Below are 16,068 nucleotides of genomic sequence, written 5' to 3'. Positions count from 1 at the left end.
GTACAATGCAAAATGCAACCGTCAATCATCGACTATTCAGTTGGTCTCATGGAGCTTCAGGTCTTGTAGAAACAGAACGCATGATAAAAACCTGAATGACATGGTTAATCATAAGTTCATATCTCGACTTGTAAGCTCAGCAAACTTACTTGCCGCTTCGAGCTCCTCATCGCTCACAAGCATTGGCCCGCCGCCGCGCTCTCGGACGCCCATCCGCTCGCTGAGCGGACCCAAATCCGGATCATCCTTCTCCTCTTTCCACATGTCAAGGAATGGTTTGCGATATTGCAGTTCAAGGTTGTAGTCCTGAGCCAGACTGATCACGAATGTTTAGCATGCATTCGCCGTATGAAAGTAGAAACATAGAGATGGGAACTCACGCTCGAAATGCTTCCCACGGCACTACGTACTCGGGCAGCCCTTCGACGGCCTCCTCCATGTAGTAGCTGTACTTCCAGCCGAACGGCGGACGAAAAACACCGTCTTCAGGCGTCGGTCCCGGGAATCGCACCTGATATATGCTGTTCCCCCACTGCGGTGTCTCATCGTCTTCCACTTCGCCGTCTTCTCGTCCGTTTGCATCGTTCTGCTTGGATGCTTGTTCTGCCTGTTCTTCGCTTTCTTTTGATGTCTGCTTTTCCTGTTGCGCGCGGCGCTTCGCGTGGAACTCGACAACTCTGCTGCTTATCACGTCCGAATTGGGCCCAACACCGATAAAGCGGCCGCCTTTTTTCAGCACACCCGCGACGTTGTGCAGCAACTGCCGCGCCTTCTCCTCGCTCTCAAAAGCGTAATGCATGGTGAACATGCTGGTGACAACATCAAAGCCGCCACCACCCCAGCGGGCAGCCATGGGATTTCCTCCGGGCCCGACATTAGGGTCGATTCCCACTCTCTTAATCGCCGGAATGTCACCTAACCATTCCCCAAAACAATCCTTCACGTAGAATTCCGCGTCGAACAAACGCCGACCCCGTTGCCGGCCATGCCTCATTCCGAGGTACCGCTCGCGGGCCTGCTGGATCGAGATCTCGGCCGGGTCAAGACCGACGTAGAGCCTGACAGGTTGTGGGGCCTGGTGCCATTTACCGAGATCCCCTCCCTTTCCGCACCCGAGGTCGACGACAAAGAGCGGCTCGCGATTGTCTTGCGGCGGAAGCGCATCGGCGGCCCAGTCTTTCTCCCCGGACTCATTGGGGGAGAACTTATGGATCAGCGCGCTCTTTACCCAGTTATTGAAACACCGCAGGCCCTTGATCTTGCTGTCAGTTCGGCGCCATTCTCGCCCTCGTTCTGGAACCGAGTTGTAGTGCTGTCGAACGACATCAAATACCCCACGATGTCGCAGCTCCTGCTCCAGGTCTTCACGTTCTCGTCGCTCGCGCTCCTCTTGTCTTAGCCGCAATCGCTCTTTTTCTGCCTGCCCCAGTAAAGCTCCACTCCCAGGTCGCTTTCTCTGACGGGTCGGTGCATCAGGCGCAGGAGACTTTTCGCGAGGTGCTGGTGAAGGTGATCGTCGCGGCGGCGGTGAGCGGGAGCGTTGTCGCGGCGATGTCGACGGTGACCGGCGAGGTCGCGTATCCGGGGACAGATCTCGACGCGCGTACGCCGAAGGAGCTTCCTTTGCTCGCTTCCGATTTTTCAATGTTCGTTCCTCCTGTCGTTTCCGTCTGGGTACTTGCTGAGGAGCGGGTGTTGGTGGCGATTGCGCTGATGGCTGCTCCTTAATTGACTTTTCCTTGTCATCTCGCGCCCCTTCTTCTGTCGGTGCCGTTTCTTCCACGACTTCGTTGCCCGGTGGCTTGGAAGCATCGCTCTCCTCTTTCACCGCATGCTCAAACCGTCGAACTTCGCTCGAATGAGGCGAGTCTGAACTTTGTGCCATTGCCTTGCCTTGGGCTTGTGATTTGGAGGCCGGCGATGAAACTGATTTATTCGGAGGGCTTGCTTGTGAAGAATTAGGCGGTGCAGCAGCTTTCGCAGTTGATTCAGCGACAGAAAGTAGCGGAGACGTGCCGTGCGTTGAGTGTGGAGCTTCGGTGGTCTGCAGGCCCGCGATGAATTAGCTTGGTAGCACTGGCGTTCCAGAAATCGAATAGACCAGCCCCGAAGGTTCCAACACCTTGTCTATGGTCCACCGCGCAACAGCGACGCTGGGAATTCTCCAATCATTCGGAAAAGATGACGACTTACCGTTCCTGTAGTATATATCTCTTCGCGCTTGCTCTTTTCTTTTGGTGGTTGCTTGGCTGAGCGATTTGATGTCTCGGGGTCGGCAGTATTCTGTGGCTCTTGGGTTACAGTGTAGACATCCCGTGCTGGATCGTACATGGACGCGCGACGCCCGTCCGATGCAGATTGCAGCTCCATATGGCGTCACAGCGTCGGGATCGCAAATCAGTCAGTCCAGATCTTTTTGCTGCGTTGCTGTCATTTCAGCCCTTTCTGCCTGAGGTCTCGAATGCAGCCTCATCCCATTTAGGTTTAGCGTAAGAATTGCTCCCCTTCTCAGTATGGTTAAGCGCCTCAATTGCAGCCTCAGGAATCCGTCCATGTATTTACGGCTCAAGACGAAAGCATTCAATCCTCGAAATTATGATTACATGTACCCAAATCTGTGATGGAAATATGTGCTAAATAATGCAATGGAGGATTCCTTTTAACAGGAGACGATAGCAAGTTGTATGCATTATGCACCATGGTCCCAACATTCAACCCAGGAACGCCATGCTCATGACCCACCACAAAGATGAACCCAGAAACGTGATACCGTTCGTTATGACTTGCTTTCCGGATGAGCCTTCCTCGGTGCCTTCACATGAAATGCTTCTCGAACTCGTCGAATCTTTGACCACCACTCCCTATCCTTGGCCTTCTGAACAGGATCATCAGGCGTGCCAAAGTCGATCGAGCCCGCGTCAGAACCACGGGGAGTTGTCGACACGCTAGGGAAGCTCTCGGATGAGCCTGCTGTGGATGTTACGAGCCGTCGATGCTTGACTCTGATATTCTGAGCCAGAATCTCCCAGCCGCTGGCAAGATTCTCAGCCGTTTCGCCTGCCTTTCCTGTTCCGCTTTGCGAGACACCGTTGACCCAGGGGCAATATTCCATGTGCTCATCTGCAACGGAGAGCTTTTGGTATATCGCTTCCTTTCCGTCCTCCTTTGGCTTATAGAGCCACAAGCCTAGTCGCCTGAAGCAGGCTCGACATTCAAGTAACCCACTAGAGCCATCCTTCACTACGTCCCAGCCGAAGAACGCGAACGCAAACGATGTCTCGTCAACGGCTGGATTGTTCTCATCAACGTCCTTTGAGCTAAGATCTTGGCCTCCTTGGTTCGTCTCAAGCTTGACAAAATCAGGGGGCAGAATTTTGATGATTTCAGAAAGGTCCAAAGCCTCTGGAGTCTGAATGGTCTCGCGCGAAGGCAGCTGAGATTTTAGATTGACGAGTTTGATGTATCGTTGCTGCAGGGCGCCGATAGCAGCATCGGGATTTGTAATAGGGAGTCGATGAATCGTAGCTGCCAAAAATCAGTATCAACATGCGCATAAAGTTCATGGTGACGGACCATCACAGCCTGTTGTTCGCCATGGGCAAGTATCACTATGGCCCTGTGCGATCATCTTTCTATACTCCTCAACCACCTTTGCCCCTGATCCACATATTAGCAGTCTGATCAGCGATATACCAGATATATGAGCCCAACGTACGAACTTCCTGTCTTTCACGCAGCTTCTCGTCATCCAACTCCTCAAAGTCCTCCACTTCGTCTGGCAGCTTGACGACCACAGAACTCCCACATCCTCCAACACATGTGACCCTCATGTAGTCCGTGCAAGACCATCCTCGTTTCGCCCACTCGACTTCGTTTATCGGCGCTGGCTTTGGAGACCATCGAGTTACCGGCCGGAAGGTCTCTAACCGTTCGAGGAAGCGTTCCCGATCCCATGGCACGAAATTCGGCCGAATATTACCACCAGTAGTTGACCGGATGATGCGGGAGACGGTCGTTCGTGTCGTAACCTTGTCCAGGGGGTCATCGCCGCCGCGAACGCGCTTGATTGTTTCCGTGGCCGGTATTAATCGCTCCCGGGCGGCCATGATCGGATCTTGCGCTTTCTTGATTGTTGCATCACTCTGCGCTGGAGGCTTCGATATTGATTCCAGCACACGGTGGAATTTACGCTTCTTGGACTCCAAAGCATACGACATCTTTACCGCCAGGGGTATTCACAATAATTGGGCGCCGACGAGAGCTATCAAAGAGTCCAGGTCCAGGATTGTATGTCACGTGATGCAATTCAAGACGAACACATCACGCACCATATATTCCGAAGGGAAGAGCCCACGACTGACGGGGCTTTGGGAGGATAAAGAAGGCTCTATAAGCTCTGCAAGCACCTAGAGTGTGTTTGTTTAGACTGGATACTCCAACTCAGGCTGCGGAGGTCGGTCAGCATCACCATGGCATCGGTACGGTAATCAGATTACCGTAAATTACGCTGCATAATTGGACAAACGTGATTGGCTAACGATTCAAGCTTAACTAGAAACTTCAATAATAGGGTCAACTTTTGGGATTCAGACCATTGACCACATCTTCCAGCCTCCGCTGAGCATCCAAGATGGCCTCTCTTCAAGGGGCAGGCCTCGCTTTGAGAGGCTTAGCACCAAGGCTTCCACAGCTCTTCGCCTGCCGTCAATGCCTGCGCAAGCAAGGATTTATTACAAGATCATTCTCCAATATCCGGAAAGTCAGCCCACTTTCCCCTGGTCGTACTGTCCCCAATGCCTGCCTTGCAGCCGCGAAATCAAGATCAGGGATCTTGTTTCAATTGCGCGCTGCGTCAACGACAGCTGCTGCAGAGTCCGCGACAACGGATGCTGCAACGTCAAAGTCCGGCTTCCCTGATGTGAGCAGCAAGAGCGTCGCATATTGGTTGCTCGCAAGCGCCGCGAGTGTGTTCGGGATTGTTGTTTTTGGTGGTCTCACAAGATTAACAGAGTCCGGGTATGGAATAGCTAGTCCCCGTAGGGTAGAATGCGACTGACTTCCAACAGCCTTAGCATCACAGAATGGAGGCCCGTCACCGGAACAATACCGCCAATGAACGATGAAGACTGGGAGTCCGAGTTTGCAAAGTATCGGTCCTCTCCCGAGTATAAGATCCTCAATCCCAACATGACCCTGTCTGAATTCAAGTTTATCTACTACATGGAATGGATTCACCGGTTGTGGGGTAGATTCGTAGGCCTGTCATTCGTCATTCCGGCAGTGTATTTTGTCGCGAAGAAGAAGGTCTCAAGGCCCATGGCTGTCCGCTTGGCAGGCATTGCCGGCTTGATCGGGTTGCAGGGATTCATTGGGTGGTGGATGGTGAAGTCCGGCCTGAAGGACGATCTTTTTGCACCAGGCAGCCATCCGCGAGTCAGTCAGTATCGGCTGACAACTCATCTGGCTACTGCGTTCGCCTGCTACGTGGCAATGCTTTGGAACGGTCTGGCAATCCTGAGGCAACACAAGCTGCTTGCGGATCCACAGGCAGGGCTCGAGAGCTTGAATGCACTGCAGAACCCGAAGCTGGCTGTTTTCCGACGCTCGGTTGCCGGTTTGGCATTGTTGGTGTTCATCACGGCCATGTCTGGTGGTCTCGTTGCTGGTCTAGACGCTGGTCTCATCTACAACGAATTCCCGACAATGGGCAATGGCCTTGCTCCTCCAAAGTCAGAGCTGTTCGATGAACGATACTCTCGCCGGCCGGACAGATCCGATTTGTGGTGGCGGAACATGTTGGAGAACCCGTCGCTTGTCCAGCTGGACCATCGGATCCTCGCCATGACCACCTTCACGGCCGTCATGGCCCTGTGGGCCTACACACGCCGCTCTCCGACAATGAAGCAGCTTCTACCCCAAACGGCAAAGAAGGGCGTTCACGGCGTCGTTGCTTTCACGTTGGTCCAGGTGTCTCTCGGAATCTCCACTCTACTATTCCTTGTCCCCACCCATCTTGCTTCTGCACATCAGGCAGGAAGTCTTTTCCTTCTGACATGGGTTCTTGTCCTTGGCAGCAGGGTTTGGCATCCGTCAAGAACGGCCAGACTTTTGCAGATGGCAGCAAAGGCTAGACCGCAGTCTGCTCCTGGGTTTGCAGCAAGTACCGCAAGCAAATCATAGCCCCTTGATAGCAGGAGTTCTGCTGCATACCTACCTCTCCGCTTTACGATGTGTACACTACTCCCCTCATGGATACCATTCTTGTGTATGTGTTATTGAAATGCATAGTTGTGACATTCTCGATGCTATGAATGATTGCTGGCCGAGTTGAAATGAAAAACACAATACAAATACAATGCCAATAACTAATACAGAGTGAGAAATCAACAAATGCCTTTCGAAACCCCGCCCCGTCTCCATCCCCGTCCGCTATCCGTCCTTGGGAGTGTTGGTGTTGCAATTTCATCGAACTAATCTGGGTTATGCAGTTCCCCGTGACCACGACATTTCTGCTCGGTGACTTCTCTGATTCTACTGACCTCCCGGACGGTTTCTGTTCTCTCCTCGAGTGGAGTCGCGGGCCGTGTCAAAGAACCCGGGTCGTGGTCTTGGAGTTGGCCAAGCAGTAGGAGTTGGGACACGGGGGACTCCAGCGGTATTCGCAGTCTGTCCCGCATGTGCGGGTTGCGACTGTGCCGTGAATTGGTTACCAACGAATGAAGTTCCAGTCTGCATAGGGCGGGCCGCGGTGTTTACGTAGACGACTTGAGCTTGCTGGAACTGGTTGGGTACAACCTGTTTCTCCTGTTAGTCATTCTGAAGTGCAGCGGTCCAAGGAAATACTTACAATTCTGGCAGCGGTATCCACTGGTTGCACGTTCTCCCTCTGCAGTGTGTTCAGCGCGTCGGAGGCGATGGCGACTAGCGAAACCCATCTGCGATTCTGCGGGACGTTACAATCCAGGCCTTGGGCCGCTGCGATCTGGCTCGCTTGTCTCGCCACACGAGATTCCCATGAATCGGCCTCGTTTCCGGCGGCAGGATTCTGCTGAAAAAGTCTCTGCGCTTGAAAGACTGGAATCTGGGCATTTCCTGGCAGAAACTGTCCTTGTGGAACTGCGGCTGGTGGGGCCATGAAAGTTGTTTGCGCTGCAGGCGTTTGGAACGCAGGCTGTCCCGCCTGCTGGAAGGTGGCCGGGGCAGCTTGGGTTTGAGGGGCTGCCGCCGTGGTCTGCGCCGGGCGATTGAGGCACGGGATGGGCCCATGCCGACACATTTCACGAGGGTGATTGGATAGACCATCAGGCGTTAAGGGAGCTTTTTTGGGCGCCGAGTCACGCCTAATGGTACGTCGCGCCTTCTTGCCCGTAGAAGCAGTGGTCGTTGTCGCAGTCGCGGTCGGGGCTGCAGACCTGGCTGGTGGCACCTCGGAGTTGAAGGTCGCCGGCGCCGTGGCAGTTCCCCGAGCAAAGTACTGCGGGTTCTGCTTTTCGCTAGGGATCTGCCTCAGCGCATGCGCCAGTGCGAATCGGTTCCGAGTCTCATCCTCTGAGCCATCACTTTCGGTGTTGACTTCTTGACCGAGATGCTGATAGTACGCCTTAACGACTCTCCGCCGCTCTTCTTCGTTGAGGTGGTCGACAAATTGGGACCACTCGTTGACACGCTGCGGGGAAACTAGTTTTCTGCCCACAGCAAGCAGGGTTTCTCTCAAATTTCTTGGCCGCGGGCGGTTGCTTTCCGGAGCGCGATTAGCATTGGCACTCTCATTGTTCGGGGTCGACGTCCGTGTCGCCAAAGGGCGGCTCCGGCTTCCCCGGACATTGCTCAGAGGCTGGCGAGCAGGATCAGTCACGCCAAGCTGCCTCGGAACATTGGATTCGCGTTCTTCAGCCCGTCTCTCGCAAACATCGCAGATCTGATACGAACAGTCGACGCAGCGGAGCATGCGGCTGACCTTGGCATCTCGAGGGTGCTCCGGGGCATCGCACGAGCTGTTTCCCGAGGGCACCACTGTCCACACCTCGTGTTTGTGTCCGCTGTCCAAACCTATGGGACGTGGAGGAGGTGGCGGCATCATCGGACGAACCGGACTGGCTTCTCTTGAGTCAATCTGACGGCCCGTAGGCTGCAAAACCCGAGATTCTCGACCTGGCAGTACAGACCGCCGTCCATATTTGGGCTCATAATCTCGCTGCCTGTATGCCGAGCGCGCGGTTTCTCTCTTCTCCTTATCAACGGCACTTGTGGCCATACCGTTGTTGTTGCCCTCTTCTTCATTCGCGAGTTCGGGTGAGGGGCTTGGGTCCCGGAGCAGACGCGACACCGGCACTGTGGTTAATCTTTGTTCATCTGGCGTCGTTGGCTTGTCGGGGGATTTTTGATTTTCCCGCTGGATGTCCTGACAATCTGATTCCGACTCCGAGCCCATTGTCGGAATTGCGAACGCAGACAACACTCTCTGCCGCTGTTACCGTGTGATGTGCTCTTGGTTGAGATGATGACGATCGTTCAACACGCAATGAGGAAGAAGCTTCTGAAGGAAATGGAGCAATTGATCAGTCACGTCAACAGGTCACCTCTGTGATCTCACTTACTATGTGGATGATCAGATCGTGTGCAGTCGGCGACTTAACCGCCAACACCTGAGCCCCCTGTCAGTTCAAGAGGGCCGTGAAGCGATCAATTGCAGCACCTCACTCACCACCTTGAGAGCAGATGACTCTGCCCGCACACAGTGTTCAAAGAAAGACGAACCCAGAGAGCAAAACGAAGTCGCTAACCGAGTGTAACGTCCTACAGAGCAAGACCAATACACAAACGTCTTCTTCTGGCAAAGAAGTGACAGCTTGTCTTTGATCTGAGTGAATGCCACACGTAGTACGGTCAGAGGTTACGTTCTACAGTGCAGGTAGAGCTATTTATACATTTCTCATCCAGTCTCAGCGAGCAGTCCTTTAGAGGAGATTACCGAGTGTTATGGTAAGATGAGTGTTGCTGATGGTGGACATCTCCTCTGATACGTTGGCCACTACAGCATTTTTTGTATCCTTTTCAAGAAAATAATCATCAGGAAGAAATGGACTGAGGTGGTTTTCAGGGAAACTTCTATATAGGGTTTTTCCGTCTCATCTGGTTTCTGTGGCTACTTGACTACACGTGCCTTTGTGTGCGTTGATAGAGGTGTCCCTACCGCAGAGACCTTGGTTGAGAATACAAAGAGAGCAGTGAATGCTTTGTTGGGTTTCCTTTTCATGCTCTTGCAGAAAATTCTGAGCATCGCCCCGGGTGACCCATGCTGACAACATTGCACGGAGAACAAGCCGCGTAAAACGTTAGATACTGAACGAGTTGGTCCGGCCTAGAGCTGTCACCTAGAGTCAAAGTCATGGGCATGGTAAGCATGGTAGACTAGCTACGAAGAAGTCTGCGGATTTGAAAGTATGGGGCATGATTCGGTTGGATTGGTATCATCATTCCTAACATAATAACAACTAAGGCTTTGTCTTCTATGTTCTCTTTTACTCATTGAAACTATTGGTTCGCGTGGACGCTCTTCAGGTCACTGTCAAATCCTCGGAAATTCAGATGCCTGTTCGTATCACAAAGATTTATTTGTGCGCTTGATCAGGGTCGAGTTAGTGACTGACACTTCCTCGGAAGGGTTAAAACGGGCTCTGGTCACTTACGGATTCCCTCTTCAGGCATGGGCTCAATACCCACAACTTCGGCAGCCAGCTTCTGGCCCTTCTCCGCCCTGTTCGCGCCCGGTGGCGAATCATCCTTCATGAACGGGAAGGCAAGAACCTCCCGAATGCTGTAGTTATCGGTCAGGAACATGACCAGCCGGTCGATGCCCATACCCCAGCCACCCGTCGGCGGGAGACCGTACTCCAGCGACGTGCAGAAATTCTCGTCGATGAGCTGCGCTTCATCGTCACCCTGGGACTTCTGCCGCGCCTGCTCTTCGAACCGCATCCGCTGGTCGAACGGGTCGTTCAACTCCGTGTATGCGTTGACGATTTCCTTCTTGCAGACAAACGCCTCAAAGCGCTCGCACAGTCCCGGGCTCGAGCGGTGGTACTTGGCCAGCGGCGACATCATCTGCGGATGGCCCACAATGAATGTCGGGTTGACGCAAGTCTCTTCGATGAATTCGCCAACCAGCCGGTCAAGCATCCGCGCGTTGGTGAGCGGCGGCGGGCACTCAATGTTGACCTTCTTGAGGAGATCCTGCAAGAACTTGTTCGTCTCCTCAGTATGCAGTTGGTCACCAGGTGGAAATTTCACTCCCGTAGCTTCTTCAAGGGCCGGGATCATCTCCACGCGTCGCCACGGCGCCTTCCAGTTCACGTTGTACACTTCGCCAGTCTGCGTGTGGAAAGTCGTCTCATAGCCACCTGTAATGTGCTTGACCAGGCCCGACACGAGCTCTTCCGTAATGTTCATCAGATCGTACATGTCCGCGTAGGCCCAGTAGAACTCGCACGTCGTGAACTCGGGGTTGTGCGTGAGATCAATGCCCTCGTTACGGAATTGCCGGCCCAATTCGTACACCCGCTCCAGACCGCCAACGATCAGCATCTTCAAATACAACTCTGGCGCCACACGCATGTACAGATCCATGTTCAGTTCGTTGTGGTGCGTGATGAACGGGCGAGCGGTCGCACCGCCGGGAATCGCATTCATCATCGGCGTTTCCACCTCGACGAAATCGCGCGAGTCGAAGAAGTTGCGAATATAGCGGACGATCTTCGACCTCGTGACAAACACATTGCGGGTCTTGTCATTCATGATCAAATCTAGATATCGCTGGCGATACCGTTGCTCCTGATCTCGGAGACCGTAGTGTTCAGACGGGATAGCGTGCAGGCATGGCGTCAAGAGCTTAATCTCCGTCGCAAAGATGGATAGCTCGCCATCGGGGCGATTTTTGGGGTTAGTTCGGCCGGGGAATCCCACGATACCGATGATGTCGCCTCTTCGGAGATGCTCATGCTGTGCCTCAAAGGAAACTTCACTCTTGACGTTTTGAGCTTGGCAGACCACCTGAACTTTCACGCCCTCTGCGCGAACGTCATAGAAAATCAGTTTGGCTCCTGATGATCGCTTAGTGTAGATGCGGCCAGCAATCTGCACAGTCACATCTGGTCGCTGCTCCCCTTTGGCCAATCCCTCCCATTCCTTCAGGAACTCGCGCAGGTCAGTCGTGACATGGAACTTGTGCGGGTATGGGTCAGGGTTCTTGGTCTCCCGCAGCTTGTTGATCCGAGCGCTTCGAAGTTGGAAGTATTGCTACAATTCACATGGTTAACGAAATTTTTCCTCTTCCCTTGCCGCTGGGTAAAAACTCACATGAGGCGACAAATTATTCTCCTCCTCCTCTGGCGACACCTTCTTCGGTGCCTTTGGCGGAGCAGCAGCCTCCTTCTCCTTTTTCTTAGCTTCTTGTTCGCGCTTCTTCTGTCGTCGCTTGAATTCCGACTTGGACACTCTCTCGCCTGTGACCTCGTCCAGGACCAAATTGGCCATGGAGGCTTCAGCCTCTTTAACACCGGAATCCGCCATGATGTGTCTCGGACAGTGACTCCGGCCTGGAAATTATATCTAGATCGAATTCAATACCTTCTTTGTCGCTGATTGAAAAATACTTTATTCGATGGAAGTTTGGGTGAAAAGAATTGTTCATGTGCGGGGAACCATCGATGTCCCGCGCCCAGCTGAGTCATGCCCAGACCAGGACCTGTTTGTGGCCACAACCACTATGCTGTCGGGATCTTTTGATCTGCGGATGTTCGCGGCAAGGGCAATGATTCAATTGCCCGCTATTATCGTCCGAATCATTAAGATGGCCAATTGCGACGAAGCCGAACATGTAGGAACTGACAGAACTGTACTGAATACCAATCTGGTTTAGTTTTAGGGCTAGGGCTAGGGCTTTTGTGCAAACCCCACCGTACGAGTACTAGTTATGACGTAGGGGGCTATCCAGAAAACATCAAGATTTCAGAACATGGAAGCAACTTGTACTGTATGGATGTCCGCGAAAGAACTCATTTCTGAACCTCTTATCCACATTTGCACCTTTTCATTGTTTAATTCAGTCTTCTCTTTAACCACCAGTCTCTGTTGCATCCCATTTCCTGCTGAACACCTATCTGCCGAACGCTAAAATACGAGAATGTAACTGACATGTACTCCGTAGGCTCAGGGTTGAACACATGCACATGAAGGAGATACGTTCCTTATATGCCTTAGATTGTACTAGCTAACTCTTCTTGGGGGATTTTTCTTCATCATGTCTTGATGTGCTGAGTGCAGACCGATTGATCTATAACATACTTTGTAATTGAGTAGCCGTGAGAGCTAGAGTACAAGTAAGTACTTGGCAGGAGGTTTGGGGTCTGCCTACTGTAGTCTCATGGTCAGCACATGCCAGGAGGAATTTACGCTTCACTTAACCGGTGATGATGTGATGAAGCATGTATCTGCGCTCTCAGACGCGCCATGGCTGTGCACGGTACGACCAGGAGCAGCCTCCAAGATGAATCTAACATTAGAGGGTTGTTGTCCTCTTCGCAGTGCTGCCTTTCGCTTTTCACATCGATCAAGGTGCCTTCATGTGAATGCTTGTCCCTGTTTTTCCGCATATGACACAAATTTTCAGTCGATCTTGTGGCAGCAGTATCACTTTGGCAGACACTGGAGCTTATATATTCTCCGATCGCCAAATACTTGGAGCCAGCTTGGTGAATATCTAGGCTGCATGATATTGTAAGCAGCGCTGTGTTGGAGTGTCCAAGGAGCTAGCATACAGTTGTAACTGGTGTTTAAAATCCACAAAGTGAAAATGAAAGAAGCATTCCATGGATCATTGTCTGTGGCTCTTACAGCTCATTACATGACCTGAGCGTGCATATTGGCTCTGCTGGGCAAAAACAGGATGGATGGAAGATCGGTCAGGTGATGGATCACAAATGAGCCGAGACCACCATACAGCAGCCTCTGTGGTCTAGGTGGTTATGACGGCGGTCTCATATCTAATATGAGGTCCTCGAATACGAGGACTGCGATCCGCAGGCCACGAGTTCGAGTCTCGTCGGAGGCATGTTGAATTCTTTTTTTCTTTGACACTTCCGCAATCCACATTTACGAATAGTTAAAATGCCACTCCTTGTCTTTTTTTCTCGCCCATCGATTTTTTGCTGTATCTCATCCATAGACCGTTTTGAGGATGTTGACTGAGACTTCCCAGATCACTGCTCAGATCCAAAGTGTCCATTTGAGTCGAGACCAAATGTGCCAAGCCATCAGGGCCTCGACCCAAACAGGTGGTCCGTACGGTATCTGTGATTCTGTGTACATATTTAGGGCGAAAATTTCTTGGCATCAGCAAACCAATAATTTCATATCTGATCAACACGCTCTACAATTCCAGTCAAGAGAAGTAGTAGTAGAATGGTAATCGCCATGACGCTCAGAATTAGGGGTTCTTTAAAGACAAATTGAAGGGGTTTGGGGATCAGGCGCGGTACATGGTAGTATTCTGAGTACCTTCAAATCCACCGAGTACATGGAGGTTCCGTCACTGAGCCTCTGAAAGTCTTTGAGGCAATAACCTACCAGAGAAGGAAGCTAAGGCACTGGCACTCGTTGTTGCTGAATTGATCATACTGTAGTATCATTCTGCGCCTCTCTGCTTTAGGCTTCTATCTGCCACGACTCTCACCAACTCCAGTGACAACCACAGGTATGACAAGATGGCACCAACAACACCCAATCGTGGACACTGTTCCCCCATAGATATGCCTAACGACCAGTGCAAAGACAACGACAACGATTTTGGCCGCCTCCCCGTGACTGGACCGAAGAAGCCGACCTAATCGCGGACGCGGAAGGCCCATACACATATTATCCCAACGATATACCATTCAAATATTAGGTATCCCATTTGTCTCGGAGAAGTCCTCAATGAACGGTACCACACCGAGCACAAGCTCGTCATGGTCGTTCCTCTACCGTGTGGATAGCGCATGACTTGCTCGACAAGAAAGTTGTAGCCCTAAAAATCACGGCGACGTCATGTCACGGGAAATCAGTAGTGGAACATGAAGTGCGAATTCATGATGAGATCCGACAGATTCCGGGGGATGCCTCAAAACGCCTTGTGACGTACATAGATACATTCGTCGTGACCGCGAATGGAGGGAATCATAGGGTGCTGGTGCTGTCGCTCCTGGCGCTGGGCCCCGGAATATACAAGCTTGGCCAGTGGTCCATGGCAACACGCATGTCAGCCGCGAAGCAGCTGCTGGAGGCTCTGGAGGCATTGCATAGTGCGGGCATTGTGCATCGTAGTGAGTGCGCCTCATCCAATTCTTTTCCTCAAAGTTTTCGCGCTCATTTTGACAGGAATGCCCAGATTTGAGTGACAGTAACTGTTTGTGGGGAATAACTCCCCTTCATGACCTTCCTCAATGTGCCAAATACGATCTTCTGGGCCGTCCCATCAAACAACCCATAAGCTACCCATTGAGCCAACGCCGCAAATACTCCAAACCTGGAGAAATCGTCCTTCCCCTCGAAGTTCCCGACCTCCTACGCACTGACCAAATCTACCTTAGCGACTTTAGCCTCGCCATGCACGTCGACGATCCCGTCGTACCCAGAACGGCTTCCCTCCAGCGCAATTCTGCTCTCCAGATCGACTCCATGGAAAGCATCCCAGTCCCTGATGCGACATGTGGAGCTACATGGTCATGTTTAGCCTGCTGTATCTCGGCTGCCCGCCATTCAGATGCCTTCTTCCTGGTGGGATTGTCGAAGGAATCATCCGCGCGTTGGGTCCGCTACCAAAGGAATGGAAGGGCCAATCCATCGACCCAGACCGGGCAACCAACTGGTGGTATGATCCGAAAACTGCACCAGACCCAGAGGATGACCTCGTACTGCTCATTGAGCAACGGAAGCCGGATGTCGACCCAGAGGAAAGGGAATTGGCCCTCTCGATTATGAAGAGGGTGTTTCGGTATCACCCCGAGGAGCGGTTGACTGCGTTGGAGCTTTGATGGGGAGGTACGGTTGTTGATCGTACGTTCTTCTGTTAGCCCGCTACTATGTACTGATTATTCCTCGGGGTGATGGTAATTGTGATGATTAGGTTGTGTCAATTACGCAATGTCGTGGGTGTTGTGGTTGTATTGGGACTTTTGTTCTACATTTGCTACCGGCTTAAGGAGCGTTCTGTTGCTCTAGGATTAGGAATATTAGTAGGTATCTATTAATTTCGTCCAGTTCTAATTTGCTAGTATTTCGCAATGCCCTACAGTAGTTAGCACTTAGTATTCCGAATGGTTCTGATATAGACAACTGTACTCGATATCGGCCGTGAGGATAAGGCAAATTTTATTGAGGAAAGTCACTGTATCCTGCCCACGGTCTCTTGCCTTGGAGCTCGGAAGCGTCAAGAGGAAACTGCGTCCTCAAGACAGTCACAGTCGCGCCTTCCTTCTGTGGACAGTTACCGCACCTTATTAAAATGACCACTTCGTCGAGCAAATTTGAGTCCATGTAGAAAATCAAACAAAAATATCACCACAATGGCAGCCACTTTCCTTCCAAACATCACCGTTTCATGGCGAGCCAGAGCACATGGAGGCCAACTAGATGGCGATGCTTAGGACGACACGAGAAGCATTGAAGCGGCCACGCGGCAACTTGCCCGTGAGTGTGCCGCTAGGCACGGCGCACGTTCGGTAGTGATTGTCAACGTGAACTCCGTGCAGTAACTAGGTATGTCTTATCTAAATGTATTGCTCAATAATCAGCACCTAATACCCTATGCTGACATATCGACAATGTGTTTGCAATAGTTTTACCTGATTCCTAAGCGAGAAACGGTTAATCTCAGATTCACGTCCCATGCTATGCTCAAGTTCTTCGGAAACATGTAGATACCATGCGAGTCGACTTGCGAGGTAAAGGTTCTTTATCACGTTAACAGCTGTTTCACCCTCGTCAACGAGATTCCATGTATCATTTCGCATGTGTTCCAGGCGCCGGCGGGTG

The 16,068-nt window shown here is 51.9% G+C and overlaps 6 protein-coding genes and 1 non-coding gene across 7 annotated transcripts; 3 read left to right on the top strand and 4 right to left on the bottom strand.

The window, feature by feature from the left end:
- Positions 1-56: 56 nt before the first annotated feature.
- Positions 57-2,370, bottom strand: VTN49DRAFT_63 (uncharacterized protein; the record flags this gene model as incomplete). The annotated part of the gene is made up of 4 exons (XM_069414452.1): positions 57-91; positions 150-316; positions 381-2,044; positions 2,194-2,370. 4 exons carry the CDS (start codon positions 2,368-2,370, stop codon positions 57-59), a joined length of 2,043 nt encoding a protein of 680 aa, XP_069272758.1.
- A 406-nt stretch (positions 2,371-2,776) lies between these two features.
- On the bottom strand, positions 2,777-4,217 carry VTN49DRAFT_62 (uncharacterized protein; the record flags this gene model as incomplete). Its single annotated transcript, XM_069414341.1, has 3 exons — positions 2,777-3,525; positions 3,574-3,657; positions 3,716-4,217. The coding sequence occupies 3 exons, from the start codon at positions 4,215-4,217 to the stop codon at positions 2,777-2,779; spliced, it is 1,335 nt and encodes a 444-aa protein (XP_069272757.1).
- Positions 4,218-4,630: 413 nt separating this feature from the next.
- On the top strand, positions 4,631-6,180 carry VTN49DRAFT_61 (uncharacterized protein; the record flags this gene model as incomplete). Its single annotated transcript, XM_069414230.1, has 2 exons — positions 4,631-5,016; positions 5,067-6,180. 2 exons carry the CDS (start codon positions 4,631-4,633, stop codon positions 6,178-6,180), a joined length of 1,500 nt encoding a protein of 499 aa, XP_069272756.1.
- A 351-nt stretch (positions 6,181-6,531) lies between these two features.
- Positions 6,532-8,431, bottom strand: VTN49DRAFT_60 (uncharacterized protein; the record flags this gene model as incomplete). The annotated part of the gene is made up of 2 exons (XM_069414119.1): positions 6,532-6,795; positions 6,848-8,431. 2 exons carry the CDS (start codon positions 8,429-8,431, stop codon positions 6,532-6,534), a joined length of 1,848 nt encoding a protein of 615 aa, XP_069272755.1.
- A 1,180-nt stretch (positions 8,432-9,611) lies between these two features.
- Positions 9,612-11,568, bottom strand: VTN49DRAFT_59 (uncharacterized protein; the record flags this gene model as incomplete). The annotated part of the gene is made up of 3 exons (XM_069414007.1): positions 9,612-9,622; positions 9,690-11,295; positions 11,356-11,568. The coding sequence occupies 3 exons, from the start codon at positions 11,566-11,568 to the stop codon at positions 9,612-9,614; spliced, it is 1,830 nt and encodes a 609-aa protein (XP_069272754.1).
- Positions 11,569-13,001: 1,433 nt separating this feature from the next.
- VTN49DRAFT_t4 lies at positions 13,002-13,108 on the top strand. Its single transcript has one exon. It is a non-coding gene; the product is annotated as a tRNA-Met (tRNA).
- Positions 13,109-13,297: 189 nt separating this feature from the next.
- Positions 13,298-15,068, top strand: VTN49DRAFT_58 (uncharacterized protein; the record flags this gene model as incomplete). The annotated part of the gene is made up of 3 exons (XM_069413896.1): positions 13,298-13,334; positions 13,998-14,361; positions 14,768-15,068. 3 exons carry the CDS (start codon positions 13,298-13,300, stop codon positions 15,066-15,068), a joined length of 702 nt encoding a protein of 233 aa, XP_069272753.1.
- Between the last annotated feature and the right edge of the window lie 1,000 nt (positions 15,069-16,068).

The sequence above is a fragment of the Thermomyces lanuginosus genome, assembly GCF_041956635.1.
Source record: "Thermomyces lanuginosus strain ATCC 200065 unplaced genomic scaffold VTN49scaffold_1, whole genome shotgun sequence".
Classification (NCBI taxonomy): domain Eukaryota; kingdom Fungi; phylum Ascomycota; class Eurotiomycetes; order Eurotiales; family Trichocomaceae; genus Thermomyces; species Thermomyces lanuginosus.
Note: the sequence above shows the minus strand (reverse complement) of the source record. Positions and strands in the feature narration are given on the sequence as shown.